The sequence below is a fragment of the Oryctolagus cuniculus genome (genome assembly GCF_964237555.1).
Source record: "Oryctolagus cuniculus chromosome 16 unlocalized genomic scaffold, mOryCun1.1 SUPER_16_unloc_1, whole genome shotgun sequence".
Classification (NCBI taxonomy): Eukaryota; Metazoa; Chordata; class Mammalia; order Lagomorpha; family Leporidae; genus Oryctolagus; species Oryctolagus cuniculus.
In genome coordinates, this window is record NW_027208201.1 from 3,684,527 (window position 1) to 3,700,083 (window position 15,557).

General features: G+C 52.1%; 1 protein-coding gene across 4 annotated transcripts in view; it reads right to left on the reverse strand.

Annotated features, from left to right (window-relative positions):
- Window positions 1-14,240, reverse strand: part of INSR (insulin receptor) — a 139,448-nt gene extending 125,208 nt beyond the window's left edge. For 3 of the 4 annotated variants that reach the window (XM_017337974.3, XM_017337973.3, XM_008249177.4), the window contains exon 1: window positions 13,693-14,163. In XM_017337974.3, coding sequence (XP_017193463.2) covers window positions 13,693-13,792 — 100 coding nt within the window. In that variant the 5' untranslated portion in view covers window positions 13,793-14,163. Of the gene's footprint in view, window positions 1-13,692 lie in introns of all 4 variants that reach the window. The other variant, XM_017337975.3, reaches the window with a different exon arrangement.
- Between the last annotated feature and the right edge of the window lie 1,317 nt (window positions 14,241-15,557).

Here is a 15,557-nt window from a genome sequence, read left to right on the forward strand (position 1 = left end):
ACCAAAAACACTTTTCTCAGATCTAGAAAAAATGATGTTGAAATTCATATGGAGACACAGGAGACCTCGAATAGCTAAAGCAATCTTGTACAACAAAAACAAAGCTGGAGGCATCACAATGCCAGATTTCAGGATATACTACAGGACAGTTGTAATCAAAACAGCATGGAACTGGTACAGAAACAGATGGATAGACCAATGGAACAGAATAGAAACACCAGAAATCAACCCAAACATCTACAGCCAACTTATATTTGATCAAGGATCTAAAACCAATTCCTGGAGCAAGGACAGTCTGTTCAATAAATGGTGCTGGGAAAACTCGATTTCCACGTGCAGAAGCATGAAGCAAGACCCCTACCTTACACCTTACACAAAAATCCACTCAACGTGGATTAAAGACCTAAATCCATGACCCGACACCATCAAATTATTAGAGAACATTGGTGAAACCCTGCAAGATATTGGCACAGGCAAAGAATTCTTGGAAAAGACCCCAGAGGCACAGGCAGTCAAAGCCAAAATTAACTATTGAGATTGCATCAAATTGAGAAGTTTCTGTACTACAAAAGAAACAGTCAGGAGAGTGAAGAGACAACCGACAGAATGGGAAAATATATTTGCAAACTATGCAACAGATAAAGGGTTAATAACCAGAATCTACAAAGAGATCAAGAAACTCCACAAAAACAAAACCAACAACCCACTTAAGAGATGGGCCAAGGACCTCAACAGACATTTTTCAAAAGAGGAAATCCAAATGGCCAACAGGCACATGAAAAAATGTTCAAGATCACTAGCAATCAGGGAAATGCAAATCAAAACCACAATGAGGTTCCACCTCACCCCAGTTAGAATGGCTCACATACAGAAATCTATCAACAACAGATGCTGGCGAGGATGTGGGGAAAAAGAGACACTCACCCACTGTTGGTGGGAATGCAAACTGGTCAAGCCACTATGGAAGTCAGTCTGGAGATTCCTCAGAAACCTGAATATAACCCTACCATACAACCCAGCCATCCCACTCCTTGGAATTTACCCAAGGAAATTAAATTGGCAAACAAAAAAGTGGTCTGCACCTTAATGTTTACTGAAGCTCAATTCACAATAGCTAAGACCTGGAATCAACCTAAATGCCCATCAACAGTAGACTGGATAAAGAAATTATGGGACATGTACTCTATAGAATACTATACAGCAGTCAAAAACAATGAAATCTGGTCATTTGTAACAAAATGGAGGAATCTGGAAAACATCATGCTGAGTGAATTAAGCCAGTCCCAAAGCGACAAATATCATATGTTCTCCCTGATCAGTGACAACTAACTGAGCACCAAAAAGGAAACCTGATGAAGTGAAATGGACACTTTGAGAAACAGTGACTTGATCAGCCCTTGCCCTGACTGCTGATGAACAACTTAATACTTTACCCCTTTTAGTATTTTTTTGTTCTACTTAATACTATTGGTTGAACTCTGTAATTAATACACAATTATTCTTAAGTGTTGAAATTTAACTGAAAAGTGATCCCTGTTAAATATAAGAGTGGAATAAGAGAGGGAGGAGATGTACAATTTGGGACATGCTCAATTGGACTTGCCCCAAATGGTAGAGTTAGAAATGTGCCAGGGGATTCCAATTCAATCCCATCAAGGTGGCATGTACCAATGCCCTCTCACTAGTCCAAGCCATCAATTTCAGTTCACAGTTGATCATACTGATAGGTCTAAGAGTAAAAGGGATCACACAAACAAGACTAGTGTCTGCTAATACTATCTGATAGAATAAAAAAGGGAGAGAACAATTCAACATGGGAAGTGGCATACACAGCAGACTCATAGAATGGCAGATGTCCTAAACAGCACTCTGGCCTCAGAATCAGCCCTTAAGGCATTCAGATCTGGCTGAAGAGCCCTTAGAGCATTTTAGGCATGGAAAGCCAAAACACTGTGGCACAAAAAAAAAAAAAAAAAAAAAAACAAAAAAAAAAAAAAAAACAAAAAACAAAAAAAACAACAACACCTATATGAAAGATCTCTGTGAGTGAGATACCAGTGGAAAGAACAGGTCATCAAAGAAGGAGGTACCTTTCTCTGAAGGGAGGAGAGGACTTCCACTTTGACTATGACCCTGTCTAAATAAGATCAGAGTCAGCGAACTCAAAAGGCTTCCATAGCCTTGGCAACTCATGACAAGAGCCTAGGGTGATTACTGATGCCATAAACAAGAGTGTCAATTTGTTAAGTCAACAACAGGAGTCACTGTGCACTTACTCCTGATGTAAGATCTCTGTCCTTAATGTGCTGTACATTGTGATTTAATGCTATAACTAGTACTCAAACAGTATTTTATACTTTGTGTTTCTGTGTGGGTACAAACTGTTGAAATCTTTACTTAATATATGCTAAAATGATCTTCTGTATATAAAGATAATTGAAATGAATATTGATGTGAATGGAAGGGGAGAGGGAGCAGGAGAGGGCAGGGTTGCGGGTGGGAGGGAAATTATGGGGGGAGGGGGAAGCCATTGTAATCCATAAGCTGTACTTTGGAAATTTATATTCATTAAATAAAAGTTAAAAAAAAAAAAAACAAATAGATAAAGTCAATCAATAACCATAGCAAATGTATGCAGCAGAATAGTATTCAGCCATGAAAAAGGAACAAAACATGGTTGCAGGCAACTCCATTCACAGGAAACATCCAGAAGAGGTGAATCCAGACACATAAAGCAGTAGGGGAAGACGGGGGCGGGGGGGGGGGCGATGCCTGCGTGTGGGGACAGGACTTCCTCTTTGGGGGTCCTGGAAATGCTCTGAAATTGGCTGTCAGGACGGCTGCACAAGCTGAATGCATCCAAACCATGAATCATGGCTGTCAGCAGGTGCACCGTGAGGCATGTGAACTGGACCTTGCTCGAGCTCTTAGAAACACAGACTGGACGTCTAAACCACACGCGACAATGAAGAAGAGTTTTTTTTTTTTTTTCCCCCTCTGCACAACCCTAACTCTGAACTCAGTAAAGTTGTGTGTGACCCTATGGGTGGGAGACATCCACCACTGCCAGGACAGGCACCACCCAGGCACCAAAAACAGATGTGGAGGTTCTGCCAGCGCTCAGCACCCCAGGGCAGTAGCCGGGGCTCTGCAGGCTCTCCATCAGAGCACCCGGGGAGGGCTGCCCCACATACAGGTGGAGGAAGACTCCCAGGACAGCTCCCGTCTTCCCAGCACCTCACTCTGACAAGCGTGCATGGGAGAAAGGAATTAAAGATAAGTGTAGGGGCTGGCAGGAGGAGCTAAGCTCCTGCTCATGATGCCAACATCCCACATGGGAGTGTCAGTTTGAGTCCCGGCTGCCCAGCTTCTGATCCGGCTCCCTGCTAATGCACCTGGTAAAGCATCAGAAGATGGCCCAAGTGCTTGGGCCCCTGCACCCACGTGTGAGACCCAGATGGAATTCCTGGCTTCAGCCTGGCACATTTCTGGCTGTTGCGGCCATTTGGGGAGTGAACCAGCAGATGAAAAATCTCTCTCTCTCTCTCTCTCTCTCTCCCTCCCTCCCTCCCTCCATCCCTCTCTCTCCCCCTCCCTCTCCCTCACTCTCTCTGCTTTTCAAGTAAATCTTAAAAAGCTAAGTTTATTTTGATGCAAATAAATTTGAAGTACATCCATAGTTTCTTTCACAATATGCACACGAATTAGATTTTTGAAGCTTCCTGGTATGCATCAATTTCAAAAAATCTTGCGCCAAAATAAATTTATCTTTTAATTTCATTTTCTGTGAACTTTTTAAAAAAAGATTTGTTTTATTTGAAAGTCAGAGTTACAGAGAGAGAGGGGCAGACAGAGACAGAGAGATATCTTCTATCTGCTAGTTCACTCCCCAGATGGCTGCAATGTCCAGGGCTGGGCCAGGCAGAGGGCAGGAGCCAGAAACCGCCCAAACCGAATGCCAGCATTGCAGGCAGCAGCTTTACCTGCTCTGCCACACACTTGAGCTTTCTATGAACTTTATAAATGACCCTTGGATTTCAAAGTGAGAGAGAGAGAGTCAGAGAGAGAGATCTTCCATCCAGTGGTTCACTTCCCAAATGGCCATAACAGCCAAGGCTGGGCCAGGCTGAATCCAGGAGCCAGGAACTCTATCCTGGTCTCCCACATGGGTGCAGGGGTCCAAACACTTGGGCCATCTTCCACTGCTTTCCCCAGGGAACATTAGCAGGGAGCTGGATTGGAAGCAGAGTACCAGGATTTGAACCAGTGATCTATGGGATGCTGGCTTAACCCACTGTGCCACAAATAGCAGCCCAACAGTAAACACTTCTAATGCATGCATCTCTTTTCCCTACAATATGCATATCTCATTACATTTTTGAAGATTTCTTGTATGCATGGATTCCAAAAAGTTTTACATCAAAGTAAGCTTTTCTTTTAATTCCTTTTCCATGAACTTTATAAAGGACCCCCACAGCTGGGCTACAATCTCACACACCAAACTCCAAAACTGGTCTGGAGAGAAGATGCCCCCTCCACACCCATTTTTATGATGAACAAATCAAGATCCGACAGATGAGTGAGCAGAACAGCTGTGCTCAGGGCAACCTCGTAGGGTTGTCATCTTCCCACGTTCTAAAACATGCATAAGGGGGCCAGCATCGTGGTGCAGCGGGTTCAGCCACCACCTCCAACACCTATATCCCATCTGAGCGGTGGTTTGAGACCCAGCTGTTCCACTTCCCATCCAGCTCCCTGCTAATGTGCCTGGGAAGGCAGCAGGTGATGGCCCAAGTGCTTGGATCTCTGCCACTCACGTAGGAGACCAGGATGGAGTTCCCGCTCCTAGCTTTGCCCTGACCCAGCCCCAGCTGTTATGGGCATCTGCAGAATGAACCAGTGGATGGAAGCTCGCTCGCTCGCTCTCTTGCTCTCTCTCTATCTCTCTGTCTCTCCGTCTCTCTCTGTCTCTCTCTGTCTCTCCATATCTCTGTAACTCCACCTTTCAAATAAATAAATACATCTTTCAAAAAACAAAATAAGATATGCATAAGGAAGGGAAGAAGCAAGTGAATCCCTAACACTGTTTCAGGGAGGGTGCTTTCAAAGATGGTTTTACACACACACACACACCCTGCACAGTCTCATCAGCCACAGCTTCATCAGCTTGAGAGCCACGGGTGGGTAGGAGCCGCCCTGGCGGACCCGGCCCCTTCGGAACACTTCCATCCAAGCAGAACATTCGATTGGACGGTGCTGGTCCTTAACTTCCCAGAAGAGAAGGCTGGCAGGAGAGCATCTCCTGGCCTCTGGTTTTCTTCCCACAAAGCAAACAGCAGAAGGGAAGCACGGGGGTGGGCGGTGGGAGGAAGCAGCTAGCACACCCTGAGCTCCTCTCCTGGCTCACGCTCTCTGCTTCCCATCCCGGGAGCCCTCGCCGCCGCTCCGTCACTGCATTCTTCAGACGTTCCCTGGTGACCTGTGCTGGGGCCCCCACGTTCCTCTCGCATTCTTTCCACTCTTACCTCGGCTTTCCTCCTAAATTCAAGGGGGCCCTGCCCCAACAAGCCTGGGGTTCAGGTGTGGGGGCTGCACACGTTAGACACCCCACACAGATGCTGTCCTCGCACCAGCCCTGCTACCTGCGTGACCTCAACTTCTTTCTGTGCCTCTGTTTCCTCACCTGTAAATGATGTCAACAGGACAGCAGCCAGGGCTGTGGCGATCCAGCTCCACGCTGGGGCGCCTGGGAAAGCAGCAGATGATGGCCCAAGTGCTCAGGCTCCTGCTACCCATGTGGAGACCTGGATGGAGTTCTAGGATCCTGGCTTCAGCATAGACATTGCAGCCATTTGGTGAGTGAATCAGTGGATACAAGATCGAATGATCTCTCTCTGACATTCTGCCTTTCAAATAAATACTTTTTATATAGATTTATTTATTTGAGAGGCAGATTTACAGAGAGAGAGAGAAAGATATCTTCATTCCGCTGGCTCACTCCCCAAATGGTCACAACAGCTGGAGCTGGGACAATCTGAAGGAGCCAGGAGCTTCTTCCGGGTCTCTTACTTGGGTGTGGGGGCCTAAGCACTTGGGCCAACCTCTGCTGACCTCCCAGGCTATTAGCAGAGAGCTGGATTGGAAGTGAAGCAGCCGAGACTCAAACTGGTACCCACATGGAAAGCTGGCACTGCAGGTGGAGGCTTAATCTACCACACCACCGCACCCTTTTCTGTTCTAGGCTAAAACAAAAGGGCACAACCTTAAGGACAGATCAGCAACAAGAAGCCAGAGACTGGCAGTGACCAGTCAGTCATATCCTTCCTCTCCATGTCCACTACCTTTGTCTGTAGGACCAACACAGTCGTTGGAAAGTACCTATGTATCCCAGCTTCCCAGAAAAGCAAAGGAGAGAAATAAAATTTCATGCACACACATGTGTTGAAAAATCACACGGTGGCCCAGGAACGTATGCAATTACTACATGTGAGCTGAATTTTTAGGAGCAGGTGCTTTTAGCCTCGTGGTTAAGACCCCTGCATCCCACTTTAGAGTGCCCAGCTCCAGCTCAGGACTCCAGCCTCCTATTAATGCAGACTCTGGAAGGTGGCAATGGAGGCTCGAGTCATTGGGTGCCTGTCATCTTACAGGAGACCTCAATGGAGTTCCTGACTCCCAGTTTCAGCTCTGGTCCAGCCCCAACTATTGTGGGCATTTGTGAAGTGAGCCAATGTACAGGAGTTCATTCTCTCTCAAAAATAAATAAGAGCCAGCACTGTGGCAGAGCAGGTTAAGCCACCACCTACAGCACCGGCATCCCATATGGGCGCTGGTTTAAGTCCCAGCTCCTTCACTTCGGATCCAGCTTCCTGCAAATGTGCCTGGGAAACAGCAGAAGATGGCCTGAGTGCTTTGGCCCCTGCATCCACGTGGGAGACCCAGATGAGGCTCCTGGCTCCTGGCTTCAGCCTGGCCCAGCCCTACCTGTTGTGGCCATTTGGGGAGTGAACCAGCAGATGGAAGACCTCTCTCTCTCTCTCTCTCTTTCTACCCCTCCCCCCAATCTCTTTCTCTCCTCACCTCTGTAACTCTGCCTTTCAAATAAATAAAATAAACTCTTAAAAAAATAAATGAATAGGGTCTGGTGATGTGGCGCAGCGGGTTAAAGCCCCAGCCTGCAGTGCTGGCATCCCACATGGATGCCAGTTCGAGTCCCGACTGCTCCTCTTCTTATCCAGCTCTCTGCTATGGCCTGGGAAAGCAGTAGAAGATGGCTCAAATGCTTAGGCCCCTGCACCCACATGGGGGACCCGGAGGAAACTCCTGGCTCCTGGCTTTGGATCAGCTCAGCTCTGGCCATTGCGGTCATTTGGGGAGTGAACCAGTGGAATGGAAGACCTCTCTCTCGCTGGCTCTACCTGTCTCTGTAACTCTTTCAAATAAATAAAATAAATCAAAAATAAATATAAATAAATAAATAAAAAGCAAACTTTTGAAACAGAATCTCAACATCCTGCTGCTCCCAAACACAAGACAGGGCTTTTACGTGAACCTGACGAGACACCATGCACTCAAGGAACTGGAAGACAAAGCCAGATTCCAAATTCAATGCTAATCCTCACAAGTCCGCTTGGAACTCCAACTGGAGCTCAGAGCCAGTCTGCAGGTGGCCACCCGGAACAGCAGCTCTTGTTCTGCTGAAAACAAAACATGCTTCCGAAACCCCAAAAGCCACTGCGGCACCCCTGGCACCGGCGTTACTGTGGAAACTCAGGCCAGGAGTTCCGCACCCTCTCACAGGCTTCCACGGGGGAACAGAGGATATGCACGCAGATAAAAAACACAACCAAAGGGCCGGCGCCGCGGCTCACTAGGCTAATCCTCTGCCTTGCGGCACCGGCACACCGGGTTCTAGTCCCGGTCGGGGCGCTGGATTCTGTCCCGGTTGCCCCCCTTCCAGGCCAGCTCTCTGCTGTGGCCCAGGAGTGCAGTGGAGGATGGCCCAAGCGCTTGGGCCCTGCACCCACATGGGAGACCAGGAGAAGCACCTGGCTCCTGGCTTCGGATCAGCGCGGTGCGCCGGCCACAGCACACCAGCCACAGCGGCCATTGGAGGGTGAACCAATGGCAAACACACACACACACACACACACACACAAAACCAAAAGGGGCAATTATGTCCCAAAGGAGTCTGAACAGCAAATGACAACTCAAATTCACACATTTTACACCACAGTGATAACAAACCATCTGCACAAAGGCCGGCCTTGTGGAACAGTGGGTTAAGCAGCCCCGGTCAACACTGGCATCCCATGTCCCATGTCCCATATCCCAGGGCTGGGTCCAGTCCCAGATGCACCACTTCCAATCCAGTTCCCTGCTGATGCGCCTAGGAAGGCAGCAAAGGATGGCTCCAAAGGGAAACACAAGGTCAGGCTCCTGTGAGCTGCTGGCCACAGGTGTATCAGCAGTTCAGTATGCAACTGTTTTATGTGTACTCAGTGGAAGGACACTTTGTTGACTATAGATGATGGATTGGTTAGCGCCGTACCTCGGCTAGATGAAGCTTGTCTAACACACCTACGGTCTCGGGGAGACACATCATAGTCTCCTGGCACTCAGAAACACACAGGCTGCATGTCGATGCAAAATTTGGGAGCTATTTTAAACACTCCAATCACCAAGAGCAAGCTCAAAAATGCCAAAATTCATGACAGCAAATGCACCGCTGAAAGGACACTTTAACCCTCAGTAGGAGAACTGTCTGAACCCACAACACGAAAGCAGACACAAGGCTGCTACCTTGTTTGACCTCAACTACAAGAGTTAAATTTTTCAAGTGTCCCCAAATGACCACAAATCTGCCTCAAGTATTGACTGAGGATGAGGAATCAATTTAAGCCAGCAGGTAAATCTGACAATACTGGGGCTCACACTGTGGCATCACAGGTTAAGCCATTGTCTACAACACTGGCATCCCATATGGGTGCCAGTTCAAGCACTGGTTACTCCACTTCTGATCCGGCTCCCTGCTAATGCACCTGGAAAAGAAGCTGAAGCTGTGGATGGAAGATCTCTCTCTCTCTCTCTCTCTCTCTCTCTCTCTCTCTCTCTCCCCTTCTCCTCCTCTCTCCCTCTCCTCCTCTCTCCCTGACTCCCTTCTTTCTTCCCTTCTTCCCTCCTTCCCTCCCTCTCTCTGAAATACTATCCTTCAAATAAATAAGTAATCCTTAAAAGAGAGAGAGAGACAGAGAGAGACAGACAGACTTCCATCCACTGGTTCACTCCCCAAATGGCTGCAATGTCCAGAGCTCGGCCAGACCAAAGCCAGGAAACAGGAGCTTCTTCCAGGTCTCCCATGTGGGTGCAGAGGCCAAGCATTTGGGCCATTTTTAACTGCTTTCCCAGGTGCATTAGCAAGGAGCTGGATCAGAAGTGAAGCAGCCGGCACACAAATCAGCACCCATATAGAATGCAGACATCACAGGTGGCGACTTAACCCGCTATGCCACACTGCCAGCCCCCACAAACTTTTTTCTAAAGGTTTATTTATTTGAAAGGCAGAGTTACAGAGAGAGAGGGAAAAATAGAGAAAGAGATCTTTGACCCACCAATTTCCAAATGGCAGCAACAACCAGGGCTGGCCAGGCTGGAGCCAGGAGCCAGGAGCTTCCTCCAGGTCTCCCATGTTCCTGCAGGGGCCCAAGCACTAGGGCCATCTTCAGCTACATTCCCAGGTGCACTAGCAGGGAACTGAATCAGAAGAGGAGGAGCCAAGTCTTGAACCAGCGCTCGTATGGGATGCTAGCACTGCAGGCAGCAGCTTTACCCACTGCACTACAACGCCAGCCCCTCCACAAAGTGCCCCAGGGGACCAGTGGTTGCCACGGGTCAGGATAGAGGTGTTATAATAAACGAGTAAAGGAGTGTGGACAATGATTGGTTGTAGGGATGGGCATGTGAGTCTATCCGTGGCTTTCAATTTATGAAACTGCACCCAAAAAAGTCAATTTCACCACTGATTTTAAAAATAAAAATGTTTCAAAGGTTAAAAAGATACACACCGCAGGGATGGCGCAGACACCTCCCAGGATGGGAATGAAACGGGCTTCAGTGGTCAAGGTGTTAAAGAGGGACTTTCATTTTTTTTCCTCTCTACATTCCTGTACTTTTTTTTTTTTTGCAATGTGTTGCTTTTCACCATTTTTTATAGCAAAGTAGCTTTTAATTTTTTAAATTTTCATTTTACTTCAAAGGCAGAGAGAGACAGAGAGCGGATATCTTCCATCCGCTCGTTCACTCCCCAAATACCCGCAACAGCCAGGGCTGGGCCAGGCTGAAGCCAGGAGCTCCATCCGGGGCTCCCACATGGGTGGCAGGGACCTAAGTACTTGAGCCCCCATTCACTGCCTCCCAGGTGCAGGAGCAGGAAGCTGGATTGGAAGCAGAGGAGCTGGGACTCTGACACCAGATGTTGTGCATCCCAAGCAGTGACTTAACCACTCTGTCAAATGCCCACCCATGGTTTCTAATTAAAAAAACCACAATGATGACTCAATTGCAAAACATAAACCCCGACACCTCCAGTCGATCCTTAACAGAAATTACCACAAGCGATCTTAAGAAAATCACAAACAGCGATCCCTTGGGTATCCTAGGGGCAGGGTTAAGGGCACAGAATGCCGAAATGTCTGATGAAATGAATCAAATAAGATCCCAAACACAGCAAAGGAGGAGGTGAGGGGTTCTCTCACCTTGGGGACCTATACAATGAGCCCAGCAAATGCCAGGGGCTCCTGTAACAGCTGTGCAGCAGACAGGGACACAACACAACCCCAGTCATCATCTGACTCATCCCCACTCACGGCAGCAAGGTCCAGACAAGCTCTCAGGCGTGGGGAACCAAGCCCCGGGGAGCTTCCTGCAAATCCTAGGGTGGCACACTTTCTCTGTGAAGGGTCAAAGTGTCCACACATACTCCTCGTGGGCGGGGAACCACTCAACCCTGCGGCCTTAGGACACAAGGCAGCGGGTACACACCATGAGTCAACAAACACATGGGCGTGGCCCCGTGCCAATAAAACTTTATTTACACAAACAGCCCGTGGGTTTGGCCCAAAGGCCCAGCAGACCAGACCAAGATCTGTGTTTTAGGTGAAGGAGTCAGACTATAGGAAAATCACACAGTGGGTTGGAAGAAGGTCAAAGATACTGGCCCTGGAAGGAGGAGGGGCCCACGTGTGTGAGCTGGGCATGAGGGACGGAACAGACAAGAACAGGAGCTGACCTGTCCTTCCGGGGCAGGCACTGTTGGACCAAGAAGGGTCAGCAGAGGCCAGGCTGCAGGAGACACAACTGGGAGGGGTAGGTTACCTTTGAGAGAGAGCCAGGGGCGGTGCAGACACCAGCAAGACGCCATAGCCAGACCAGTGGGTGAAAGGTGAAGGGGGGAGGGAGGGGGCTTCAGGTCAAGGTTGGGTGACCGAGTGCAAGGCTTCTATGTGGGCTGAAAAGGGAAAGGCTCAGGGCAGGTGAAAATTCCTGAACAAAGAGAGGAAGAGGCAGAGAGCCCTAGGGGAGCGGAATCAACACCCAGCACCCTCCCGTGCAATGGCTCGGGAGGCACCTGTGCTTGTCGCGACCCAGGGGCCAGAGGAATGCCACCGGCAAGGAGATGCTGCCCCACACCCCACAGTGCCCAATATGGCCCTGCAGCCACGGGCAATCAGTGTCAACCACGGAGGGACCAGGGTGAGGGGTCCCCACCAGAGTCTCTGGGAACAAGTAAGGAAGGGGTGAGGGGCTGGTCTCCAGGAGAGAAGCAATAGTTAAGGGGTAGCTGCAAGGAGGTGACCATCACAGAGAGGAGTGAGTGCCCCCAAAACTCCGCTCACCCCTGCTTTAATCAGTCTCACGCTGCTCCTCTAACTTCCCAAAGCTCAGGGCACAGCAGAAAATGAAGGACGAGATCCTCGCCCAATCCCGCGCAGAGCAGCAAAACCTCCAAGGGGAGAATAGACCAGACCAGTCCATCCCCAGCCATCACACTGATCTCACACCATATGGGCAGGTGTCAGTGACTGGTAGCCTGGCAAGTCGCTGGCCCCTCCCCATCTCATTGATCTCAGGGGATTGTAGGACAGCAGGTACGCTGGCCCTATAACCTCATAACATTTCCTCATCGACCTGCCTCTTAGGGTGTGGTGAGGATGCCCCAAGATTATGCCTGCCAAACCCACAAGACAGTGCAAGCTGAGTGTTAGGCAGGTATCACACAGAGACTAAGGTGCTTCTTTGGATGATAAAGGAACTGCAGGCACCCAGGTCAGCTCCCCAGGGAGCAAAGATACTGACCGCCTGCTGCACCCAAGCATTGTTCTGGGCTCAAGAACTGCAGAAGTGAACAAAAACAGTAAAAGCTGTGCCCCTGGTGGAAACCAGGAACAGGTGAAAAGCCGGCAAATGCGTTCGCTGACCCCTGAAAGCCCAGGCACAGACCCATGGTTGGTTACCAAAGCCGCACAGAACATAGAGCACGTGCACACAGCCTGCCACAGGTATAACCACCCATCACGGGTATTCTCACCAAGAACTAATAGCGACTTCCACCTGCCGCTGAGCGCCTACTGTATTCCAGGCTCTCCCTCAGCACACTGGACTGAGCACCTACTGTATACCAGGCCCTCCCTCTGCACACTGGGGTCGGTGGCCACCTGCAAGTTAAGGAGCTTCGACTCCATCTCGTTCCAGCCCCTTCCTCACCCTGATTGATCTTTTACGAGAAACCCAAAGCAGCTGCACAACAGCCTCAGACCTCATGGTGGACAACATCAGGGTCCCCACAAAGGGGTTTGCTCTCAAGTCTGAGGAAGACACAAGGATTGGGGTCCACCTCTGCCTGCTGCCCAGGCAGGAGCACCCAGGAGGGCTGCCCACCAGAGGGTCACTCCCTGCCTGTCTCCAAGGGCAGAGCTGAGGGGCTGGGGGTACCTGGGAGACGTGAGACAAGGGACAGCAGTCCAGTGCCTCAGACAGAACTGGACACAGAGAAGGTCAGTCCTGGCTCTGGACAGTGAGACTATGTCCTGCCCAGACCTCAATTAATCCCTCTGTGAAATGGGTGCAGGACGCTAATCGCCTCCAGGGGTCACTGGTGGGGTTAACGGTGACACTAATGACAACAGTTAGGCCACTACGGGTGGTGCTCTCACGGCTGCTGATGCCCAGGCCTTACCAAGGGGCCTCGGAAGTCCGGTCGGCCAGGAGTCCTAGAGCCAAGGAATGGGGTAGCAGGGAGGGCCCCAGCCTTTCCACGCAGACAGCGGCACCCACTGCGGAACTCCCTGAGCTGCGGCTCCAAACCGTGCGCGCTGGGCGGGCGCTCGGCTGCCCCGACCCAGTGACCCCACAGCCCAGAGGCGACCCGGAGAGGGCGCGGGTGGCGTCTCCGGAGCGAGCCGGGCTCTGAGGGGGCGCGCTCGGGAGAGGCGCCCGCGGCCGGGCGACCAAAGGCCAAGGTCAGTGGCTTCCCGCCCCGCGCGGGGCCGCAGCGGCCGGCCCGGCCACCGCTCCTCCCTCAGCGGGGAGAATGCTCAGTCCACTACGAGGGCTCCATTTTGGCGAGGGGGGTGGGGGAGGGTCCCGTCCCCTGCGCGGCGCCCCTAGCCCGCGCCCAAGCCTCCCTAAACTTACCCTCTCCGGGGTACAGGTGGCCCGCGGCGCCCACCAGCAGCGCGGCCACCGCCGCCAGCAGCGGCGCGGCCGCCGCCCCCCGCCGGCCCCCAGCGCCCATGGCTGCGGGAGCGCGGGGTCCCCGCGGATCAGAGCGCGCGGCGCCGGCCCGCGGGGCTCATGCTCGGAGCCGGCCTCCTGAGAGGCGCTGGGGCAGGACGGCCCGCGGACCCGAGACGCCCGCCGGGGAGGACCCTGGAGACGGCGCCGCGAAGGGCGCGCGGCCTCCGCGGACGCCACAGACGCGGCTGCGCGGCCCACGGCCCGCGGTCTTCGGCCCGGGAGCTCTGCGCTGCGCCTCGGGCCTCCGGACGCTCGGCCGCGTGCTCTCGGAGCTGCGCTACCGGCGGCCCCCCAGACAGAGGGGCGCGCGGGCGGGCGGGCTGGCGGGCGGCGGGCGGGAGCGAGGGCGGCCTCGGGCCCGTAAACAACGCGGCCCGTCAGCTGGGCCCCGTGAGGGCCGCGGGAAAAGGCGGCGCGGATCTGGCCTCGGAAGGGACTCGGCGCCCGGGAGCGGCCCGGGGGAGGCCCGCGGAGGGGAGGGAGCGAGGGCGGCGCCGCCCGGCCCCGCCCAGCGCGCCAGAGGCCCCGAGCGCTCGGGGGCCGAGGGGGCGCGCCAGGTCCCCGCCCGGACAGAGCGCCGCTCCGCAGCCCGGGGACGCCCCTCCCCACCCTCGAGGCCCCGACGCGGCCCGGGCCGAGCCTCCCCTTCTTGGCCATTTTGCTGTTTTGTTCACATTGGAGGCTTGTCACCATATGGCACACCCGTGTGATTTGTCTCGGTGACTCGACACTCCCTTAAAGGCTGCAGCCCGCTCGCCGCGGCGCGCCTGGGCCCCGGAGCTGGGCGAACGCGCGTGCGCCCCAACCCGGGGCGCGACCCACCCGCGCCAGGGGCCCCCGGGGACGGCCGCCTGCCAGCACGCGTGCGTCCTGGTCGCCGTCCCCCGCGCGCTCCTAGGCCTGGGGTCCAAGCTGGAGAAGCGTCCCTCGCAAGGTCGTGGGGGATCCCAGATAAGGCGCAGGTGGACTCGCGCGGTTTCCAGCAGGCAACTCGGTTTCTAGAAGGAAATGGGTTATGTTTGTTTTGCTCACTATAAACCCCTTATAGTTTGTTGATTCTCCCATTAAACAAATATTGATCAGCCCACTAATACATCTCAGGGGACGAAGAACCAAACAACACTGACGTGGTGTCTGCCTTGACAAACAGGAAAGAAATGCAGAAAACACTCAGGAATTCTGAGATGAGCATGTTATGGAGACCATGGGGCATACAGAGAAGAGACAGAGAGAACTGGATCTGCAAGGTGTGGCCAACCAAGGCCCCATGGACTTCTGTTTGCTGAATAAAGACAGGAAAGGGAACCAGGTTCCAGGCCCAGATGCTCCACTTCCAATACAACTCCTTGCTGATGCACGTGGGAAAAGCAGCACTTGATGGCCCAAGTGCTTGGACCCGTGACACTCACAGGGGAGATCCAGATGAAGCGCCTGGCTCTAGACTTCCACCTGGCCCAGCCCCTGCCGTGGCAGTCATTTGGGAGATGAATCAGTGAATGGAAGATCTATCACTCTGCCTTTTAAATAAATAAGTAAACCATAGGGGGAGGAGGGAGAGAGAGAAAGAGAGAGAAAATGAGAATATGAATGCTTTGGGTCTGGGGTCCTCCTGAGGACTTTCCCAAGTCGTCTTTTCCATGCACCTCCCCAAATCTGACCTGCAGATACCATCAACCCAACATACCAGTGAGGCAGAGTGTGGAGGTGGTGGAACCCCAGGGCCAAGAGCACCTAGGAGGTGAGAGTGGAGGAGCCGCCATTCC